The following is an 8,946-nucleotide window of genomic DNA, read 5'->3' as shown; positions in this document are numbered from 1 at the left end:
ACCACATACCAACAAAGACGTTGTGTCCGCCGAGAACTAAAAAATAAATATTAAAAATTCTCTCTCTCTCTCCCATTAAAAAAAAAAAAATAAATAAATAAATAAAAATTCTCTCTTTCTCCCTCTCTTTAAAAAAAAAAAAAAAGAAAGAAAGAAAAAAGAGAGAAAAGAAAAGCAACACCAAGAAGGGACATTTACGTGGGTCCTGAAGGACCCACAAGTTTGACACTGGACGAGGTGGAGCTCCAGACAAGAAATGGCAGGACTCATGGTTGGTCGGGGCAGGAGGGCTACAAGCAGCCCAGATCCAAACAGCAGCTGTCCTATGGGGCACCATGGGTGGCCTTGGCTTTCCTGCTGCTCATCCCCTCAAAGGTATTGAGTCTTTTTACCTGAGGGCAGGCTTGGTGACTTAACCAGGGCAGCAGTTTGGGCTGCCAGCCTCAGTCACCTGGGCCCTGCAGTCCTTGAGATCTGTGTGCTTGTGACTGTGTAGTACTGTGCCCTGAGGGTCACCACAGGCTCTTCCTCAAGGCCAGCAAGCCAGTTCAGGCAGAATGGAGCAGGTTTGGGACAGCATGAAATCTTCAGGGTGCCCTCAAGCAGTTCATGACCCTCTGGAACTCCTGGCCTGTTCCCTAGGCTGGACATGAGGTTAGAGGTCAGGCCAGGTCCCAGAGAGGGATAAAATCCCTAGAGCAGGACCAGTCATGCTAGGGACCCTGAACAATTCTGAGGGGACACAGGCTTCTTGGGCTATGTCAGCTCCACCCAGAGGCGACTTGCAGTGAGAGACTTCAGGGACTAGTGGCCAGGACACCACTACCAGGAAGGTCAGTGGGTTCTTAGGGGAGGGAGGGGACACAGGACATGGGCCATGGAGGACTAGCACTCTTGGACCCTCACACTCTCCCCAGGTCTAGAAATGAGGGGCCCCCCTTGCAGCTAGAGAGGTGGCCACACACTTGCCCATTTGTCCACTGAATCCCAGGATGCCACTGTCCTGGAGTTTGGAGCCCCTACAGTGCCTACCCTGGGACAGAAGCAGGCATCCTGAATCCCAGGATGCCACTGTCCTGGAGTTTGGAGCCCCTACAGTGCCTACCCCCTGCAGAAGCAGGGGGCAGGGGCCAGGAGGGCCAAGTGCAGGGCAGATTGCCCTGAAAACTAGCTAAGGGTGGACCAGTAGGCAGTGAGAGGCCAGTCAGCATAGCGGGAGAGCACATTTATTGTTTAGCTATACATGGGAGCCAGCCATGCTGGCTTGGCACCTGAGGCTCTGACGGCTAGCTCTGCACCAGTGGCCTCAGCGTTAGACACAGGCCCAAGTCCATGCACTGGGGTGACCACCAGGGACTAAAGCCCTGGTGACTCATCCTTCATGTCCCCCCCTCCTTGAGAAACATGCCCTAAGTCTTCCAGAGGTGGTGATAAAGGTGCCCTCTTTGGAGATTCCTCCCCACTGGAAGTACTGTCCCCATGGAGGACCTCCTCCACAAGCCAAGGAAGGCCCAGGGTCGGTCACCAGAGGTTTGGGGTTGCACCGGCTCCTACATGGAGCCACCAGGTCACCAGAAGCAAATAACCATCATACTGGGCAATTCCTCTGCAGGTCAGGCTGCGGCATGACCCCAAAGATAACTCATAAAGGGCTCTGGCTGGGCCAGGGCTACAGAATGAACCTCCTGGGGGTTGGTGGCAGGAGATCCTGCCCCTGGATGTGAGAAAACCTGAGGCCTGGGTATTTGGAGGCCAGACAGCAGGGTCACCTCCCCAGCATCCTAGGTAAGCACGGTCCTCACAGCAACTGGAGAGGCAGAGATGGGCAGGGTAGGACAGCATTCTCCAGGTCAGTTCCATCATGGCTTCTGGCCAAGCCCCAGGACCACCAGTGACTCAGGGATGGGATGGTCCCCAGCCCTATGAGACACTGCAAGCTCTGACCCTCCTCCACCCCTTTCTCCCATAGGTCCACCTGAGAAAGGAGTTAGACCCTGTCACTCCTTAGCCTCAACACCCAGGAGAACCTATGGCAGTGAGGTTTCACACTGACTACAAAGAGCAGTCAGACCAGATCCTGGGCTCGGCAGGGATGAGAGCAGAAGTACTCCTACCACAGATGATGATAATGGCCATCCCTCCTTGCCTGCCCCTTTGGCCACCCAGGAGGCCCCAAGCCCCGCCCCACCATCTGTTTCTAAACACAAACCCCAGCAGGCATCCACTGCCATAAAAGGTGGCCCCTGGCCTTCCTGCTTGCCCCAGGATGCTCCCAGCTCCTTGGCGCTCCCCCCAGGACCTGTTAGCCTGGGGACTTGGTGGCGAAAGTCAGGTAGCCTGTGTGGCCCACAGCCTCCTTCATGGGTGTGCCGCTGCGGAAGGGGCTGGCGTCAGGATTGGCAGGAGTGCCTGTGCTGGCCTGTGGGTCGTTGGCTCCTAGGTCAGGCAGGGGCAGGCTGACAGTGCGCACATTGTAGACCTGTGGCAGCACCTCCAGGGTGCTCAGCTCCGTGAAGCCGCGGGCTGCCAGCGCCTGGCATGTGCGCTGCACCTGCTCAATGCACGGTGAGAAGGAACAGAAACGCCCACCTGCAGGGAGCAGGAGGTGGGTCAGAGATTGGCCTAAGGCAGTCCGCAGAGCCTCTGAGCTCTCAGGCCACAGAGAATAGGGACCTCCTGGGTAAAGGGCTGTGCTTGGACCTTGCAGAAGTCTAGCCCCCATCTGCTGGCCTGCCTTATGGCAGGAACTATCCTGGAGCCTGGGAACATAAGGAAGAAGCTACAGTCCACTGGTCCAGCTTGGCCACCACTCCAACCCCTCCTGTGCCTAGAAGCCAGGCCAAATCCACTGTCTGGATCTCACTGGCTTCCAGTGGGACTGCTTATTCTGCCTTCTAAGAGGCAGCCAAGGGCCAAGGCTGGGGTTGGGGTGGGGCCAGGCCAACACAGCTGTCAGAGCTGGGCCAGGAATAGCTCCAAATATACGGCAGCACTAGGGCGGTATGTGGGCTGCTGCTGTCACAGGAAATTAGAGGCTGTCGCTGGCTCCTGAGAACAGGAGGTGCTTACCCTGAGGATAGATAGTCTGAGCTCTCCACCGCCTCCCACCAGGGCAGCCCATGGGTGTTGCCCAGCCCACCTGAAGTATGTGAGAGTCCATCCCAGGTCCCCATCCTGGCAAGGGGTCATGGGGAAGCTGAGGCAGGGAAGAGGTGTGTCAAGCCCAGGCAGGTCTACAAACATCCCATGGCTGGGTTCCCTCAGCCATACCCCTGCACTGGGGGATCTGGGGATAGGCATTGTGCCTGCAGCTTGACACCAACCCACAGGTAATGTCACCTCTGAGGCAGAGTAGATCATATGCTTCCCTGCCTGGCACCACAAACAAGCCTGCAACTGAAATGGGGCTGGGAGTGCAGCTCAGTGGTGGAGGCTTCCTTAGCACATGAGGCCCTGGCTTCCATCCCAGCATTACAAAAAAACAAAATAAACAAAATATACACCAGATCCATGAAAAAGTGAGCAGTTTCAGGACCCAGAACCCACAGATCTAGGGCAGGGGCCAGGAGCTCAACAGGACATGGGAAGGGGTAACATACAGGCACCAGTGCCTCAGTGCTCCTCCTGAGGAAGGCATCCCTGGGCCTGGGCCCTCCAGGGACCCCAAAGCAGAGGACCCCTATGTAGGCAGGGCCACACCATAGGGGGCAGGTGTGGGGATGCCAGGAGCCTGTGTATTCCCACAGGCTGCCCCTTCCTGAGGCCCAGGCCAGCTAGCAGAGACCAGGGACACAGGGGTCCTAGGCCAAGCCTGAGCCAGCAGGAGGACCTTGGCCTGTGTCTTGGAGGCAGTGGCTGTCCAGCCCCCACCTTCTGCACTGCAGCCTTTAGCTGGGGGTGTGAGGGGAGTGGCCCTGGCTCCTGGCTAGCTCCTTTTCCAGAAAAGGCAAAATCCCTGGGACTCACCAGCCGCCTCCCTGGCCTCCCTGGCTTGGGGCCCGACCTTCCTTCCCTAGTCTCCTGCAGGGCTCCGCCTCCACACCGGCATCTTCCCTAAAAGGGGCCAGCTGCCTGGCTCTGTCTCATGGGGGAGGGTAGACTACAGGAAACAGCCGGACTGCCCCATGAGCCAGGCCCATCCTGTCATGCAGAGCCTGCCTGCACTCAGATGAGCTGCAAGAGTCCCCAGAGGTCTGTCATGTCCATTGCAAGAGTGGAGAGGGGCCTATCCTCTCCAACCTGATTCCTTAGCCAGGTCAAAAAGGAGCCCTTGCCTAGCCACTGCCACTACATGGCCTGGAGGTGTCTGCACTTTCCTAGGCTCCAGTTGACTCAGAGCTGAGGCGGCCCCAGCGCTCTACCCGAAACTCTCAGCCCCACAGGCTGCAGCCCTCCCAGAATCTCTTACACACCTTCAACCTTGAGGGCATCCCAGGCATGGCCCACAGCCTCCCAGGGTGATGGGATGTCCAAGAAGACAGCATCAGCCACGTGGCTCACACCAAAGCCACTGCGGCACACATCCTGGGTGCGCACTGTCACCCAGTGGCCCACTCGATGCTCCTGGAACTCCTCCCTGGCTTTGTCTGCCCGCTGCTGATGAAACTCCACTGTGTGCAGGTGGCCTGTGGGGGCAATGCTGCGGATGATGGCATGGGACACAGAACCACTACCAGTGCCTGGCAAGACAAGACCAGACAGGTGTCAGGGGGTTGCTCAAAGCCCACAGCCACCCAGAAACAGCTTCATGCTCACCTGGAGGGACCTACAGAGGGCCCAAGAGGTCAGCTGACCCCAGGGCCACTGAGGCTACAATAGATGGGCTATGTCTGTTTCAGGTACAGGTGAGGGCAGTGACACCGCTACCTTGTCCCAGCAAGGTGTAGGCCCAGGACCTGGGTTCAGCAGGGCTGACAGAAAAAGGGTTCAGATACCATGGTGGCAACCTCAACCCACTGGCCTGTCCCACCTTCAGCCTTGGCACCTTCCACAAGTTGAGGGTTCTGTTAATAGCTGCCCACCTCCTTTCTACCTCCCTCCCATGAGCTCTTTGGCCCACTCAGGTCCATCCGACCCCAACCCTGCCCAAATCCATCCCATGTGGTTCTACCCGAGCCTGCCCTGACCTTGGGTACATGGTACAGCAGTCAACCTACCCCACAGCAACGTTTTCCCCCCAAATCACCCGTCTCCCCAACTCCTCTCCAGCCTCCTTCATAGCTACCCTCTGCTCAACTCTGTCCTGCAGGGCCTGTGCTGGCCTTCGGCCCACCACAGCTTCAAGTGCCTACTTGATGGCAACACATCGATTCCTGGTGTAGCACCCACTGCACTTGCTACCTCCCCCTCAACACACAGCCACATTAACACTGACGTGCAAAGCTGGACCCCATCCAACCCCAGATCTATTCCCTGTGAGGCTTCTCAGACCCAGGCAACAACACCCACTGCTAGGGCCAGATGCCACGGTGGCACCATCAATCCACTTCTCCCATCCCACATGCAAGTCACCAGGGACTCCTGCCACCTCCTTCCAAATCTCTGCAGAAGCTAGTCCCAACTTGCTATCCACATGTCTCACCTATGCCCCACTGCCCTCAGCTCTCTGCAACAGCTACCTTCAGTCCTACGTTGACACAGCCAGCAGCGTTTTCTACAGTCATCCAGTTACTTCCCCTCTGCACAGTCAGTGGGGCTCCCCTCCCACTCAGGTGAAAGCCAGACTCCTGAAAATCCTCCGAGAGGTATCCCATTACCTCCCTAAGCTCACTCCCTGCTCCAACCATACTGGCCTCCTTGCCAACTATCGCCTCAGGGGCATCTCCCACCTCAGGCCTTTGCACAGTTCTCACTTGGCTCATCATTTTTTTTTTCCTGGGTACTGAGCACTGAACTCAGGGGCACTGGACCACTGTGCCACATCCCCAGCCCTGTTTTGTATTTAGAGACAGGGTCTCACTGAGTTGCTTAGCGTCTTGCTTTTGCTGAGGCTGGCTTGGAACTTGTGATCCTCCTGCCTCAGCCTCCGGAGCCTCTGGGATTACAGGTGTGTACCACCGTGCCTGGTCTCATCATTTTTGACTCACTTATCCCCTCCTCAGAGAAATCTTCCAGGACTACTCTAGCCTGAGGGTTCCTCTAAGTTACCCTCAAACACAAGACCCTGTCTTACAAGCTTCCCCGCAATCAACAGCTCTGAAGTGGTCATACAGGCTCAATTTCCACCTTCTTGTTTAAGGACAGGAAGCTGCAACCTCACAGAAGAGCAGAAGTATGTAGAATGACAAAATAGGATAAGCATCTGAGAGGCTGATGCCTGGCTCAGGAAGCACAGAGAGAGCTGACAGAGTTGGCTCTGAATCCTGCTCCCCACGTCCCAGGCACCCCAGAGAGGTGCCTCAAAACACCAGCAGCAGAGATTCTTCCAGACCTTGAGTAGCATACCACCAGGAATCCAGCTGCATTTGGGCCCAGGGTTGTTCTTGGCACATCTTGATCACCGCCCCAGGTGGTTCCAACATGCACATGCACACATACATAACAGCTCAATCGCTTTATCACCCCCAGGCCCTGGCTCAGTGACAGTGGTGCCAGCCTTCACTGTAGGTAGGTAAATTCCTGGCTATAAATGAACACAGGGCAGGATCCCCACTACAATGAGATCCTGGAGTAGCCCCCATCTCCCTCCAAGAAGGGGCAATACTGTCTCTCTGGCAGCAAAAGGAATAGAGATAGGCAGTTAGCACCTTGGTCAGCGCCAATTAACACCAGCCCTGCCCCACCAAGGCAAGCAGGACCCTCAAGGACACCAACTCCTCCTGATCTTCCAGGTCCAGACCTCACCACTTCTCAATCCGATGACAACACAACCAAACAGGCTTCCCTGCTTCTACCCTCACTCTCTGCAGTCATGCCCTAAAGGGGCTGCTAAAATAAAATGATCAGCCATGCCTGTCCACACGAAGGGCAGGCTGCAGAATGTCCGGACCTTGGCTCTGACCTCTACCTCCCCATCAGTTTCTCAGAACTGAGACAGCCTGAGGCACTCACCAGACTCGCAGACCACAGAGCCAGGCCGCAGCTCCAGCATCATAGTGAGCAGGGCGATGTCAGTGGAGTAGAGGATTTGTGTGCGATGTGGTAAGTTCAGAGTCCAGAGCTCAGGTGTGGGGTGAAGCACATACACCCAGCCACCTCGGCTGCAGATCACTTTGGAGCCAAAGGGACGGCCAATGAGGTCGACTGAATGCCGCAAGACACCGTGCCGGGTCTGGGTCTGTGCCCCTCGCTGCACACGCACTGCCACCATTGAGCCATGACCCAGTGACAGGATGGCTGTGTCACCCTCTTTGATCAGCTCTTCATAGGCCACGAAGCTCATTGTGTTGATGTCTGCAAGTGCTAGACCTGGAGAGGGGAGTATGGGCATGAACAAAGGGCCAAGAGGCAGGATATGGACAAGCGGTCCGGACATAAGGCCTGTGAGACCCAAGTTCTGAGCAGTGAGATATGGGGGTGGTAAGTGGCTGGCTCAAGAGGGATGCACTGAGATCTGAGGCCCTTCTTGGTCTGGGGCACGAGAAGGGTCAAAAAGCGGGAGAAACTGAGGCTCAGCCATGGCCGGGACCCCAGAATTCCCAGAAGAAGGACCTGCCCTTCTCATCACCCTTTTCCGGGAGGAACCTGGCTCCATTCCCCCGCCGTGAGATGAGCTTGCGGCCTTTGCAAGGCATCCACCAGCCGGGGAGCGGAAAGCGACCAATGGGGTAAAGCCTGGCCTGACTTCGAGCACCCCTTCCCCACACCCAGCACCCACAAGGCGGCTCGGGGCGCGAGGGGGAGGGCTCGCCAACCAGGCGCCGGAGGGATGCGGGACGCGAGGAAGGAGTCTCACGCTGCGCGGAGCTCACCCGCCGCACCCGGTACCTGGCTCCACACGTGCGCCTACGGCGCAGAGCTGCCGACATCGCACTTCCGGCGTCCGCGCGCGCGGATGACGTCGCGCCGCGTCCCCGCGCGCGGGATGCTGGGAGCGCCGCGCTGCCCTTCGCGCCCTCCCAGAGGACGTTTGCTGTGGCGTCTCCCCGGCTGCGGTCGCCCGTGCATACTTGTGCATTGCCTAAGAGATCCGAGCACAAGACTAAATAAGTCCCCCTCCCCGCCAGCCGCCACCGCCGCGAGGCCTTTAGACTCGCAGCGTACCCGCGGCCCCTACAGGGGGACCTCCTGGCTCTGGAGCGCCCTTGCGCAGCCCGTCATCCCTGGCGGCCCTACCCGGGCATGCCAGGAAACTGCCGCAGACATCTTGTCGTGGCCAACGACTCGGGAACACGTTGCCTGGGCCCCAAAGGCCTCCCAGCATTTTGCAGGGCAGAGAGGGTCCCCAAAGGCTTTGGCTAGGATCAGCCCGAAGTGCCTTATTAGGAGTCTGGTGGCCCCCGGCCAGACCCTGCAGACGCACATTCCTTTGAGGGGAAGGCTGCTCCAAGGAGGGAAAAGGGGTCCGAGTCCCCTCGTTAGACCCCAGATACCGTGAAGCTGGATGAACTGGGTTCCTTTGGGGACCTGAGCAGGGGGCTAGGGGAGGGATGGCTGGAGGGCTAGGCAGAAAAGGGAAATGGGAGTGGTGTCTCAGAAGTCAGAGCCGGTTCCTCTGGAGCAGGGGCGCCTGGGAGGGCAGGCATGGAGTGTTTTACTCCAGCCCCCCCTCTCCTCAGCCCACTGTCTACTCTATCCTGGCAAAAAGTGGATGGGTAGCCCCTATAGAGTGGGCTGTTCCCTTCCCCACAGTCCTGCCAGCCTGTGGGGGACCGCTGAACTCTCCTGAGGATGCACTAGGCCAAAGTGTGTGTGGCCTTTGCCATGACCCCTCAGAGTTGAAGATAGAAGCACAGGTGCCTGACAGCACCTCATACCTCCACACCGCTGCCTTGGCTGGGCCTGGGT

At 57.7% G+C, this 8,946-nt stretch overlaps 1 protein-coding gene across 5 annotated transcripts; it reads right to left on the bottom strand.

The window, feature by feature from the left end:
- Positions 1-1,210: 1,210 nt before the first annotated feature.
- Positions 1,211-8,098, bottom strand: Trmt61a (tRNA methyltransferase 61A). 5 transcript variants are annotated; one of them, XM_005334666.5, is made up of 4 exons: positions 7,927-8,098; positions 7,051-7,407; positions 4,413-4,679; positions 1,211-2,589 (listed from the first exon to the last, which is right to left on the bottom strand). In XM_005334666.5, exons 2-4 carry the CDS (start codon positions 7,379-7,381, stop codon positions 2,303-2,305), a joined length of 885 nt encoding a protein of 294 aa, XP_005334723.3. In that variant the 5' UTR covers positions 7,382-7,407; positions 7,927-8,098; the 3' UTR covers positions 1,211-2,302. The 5 variants fall into 5 exon arrangements, with proteins under 5 accessions (XP_005334723.3, XP_021588442.1, XP_077907130.1 ...); XM_021732767.3 differs by having other exon boundaries at positions 7,911-8,046; XM_078051004.1 differs by having other exon boundaries at positions 7,895-7,987.
- Between the last annotated feature and the right edge of the window lie 848 nt (positions 8,099-8,946).

This window comes from Ictidomys tridecemlineatus, chromosome 5 (assembly GCF_052094955.1).
Source record: "Ictidomys tridecemlineatus isolate mIctTri1 chromosome 5, mIctTri1.hap1, whole genome shotgun sequence".
NCBI classification, from domain to species: domain Eukaryota; kingdom Metazoa; phylum Chordata; class Mammalia; order Rodentia; family Sciuridae; genus Ictidomys; species Ictidomys tridecemlineatus.
This window is presented reverse-complemented; position numbering and strand designations above follow the sequence as displayed.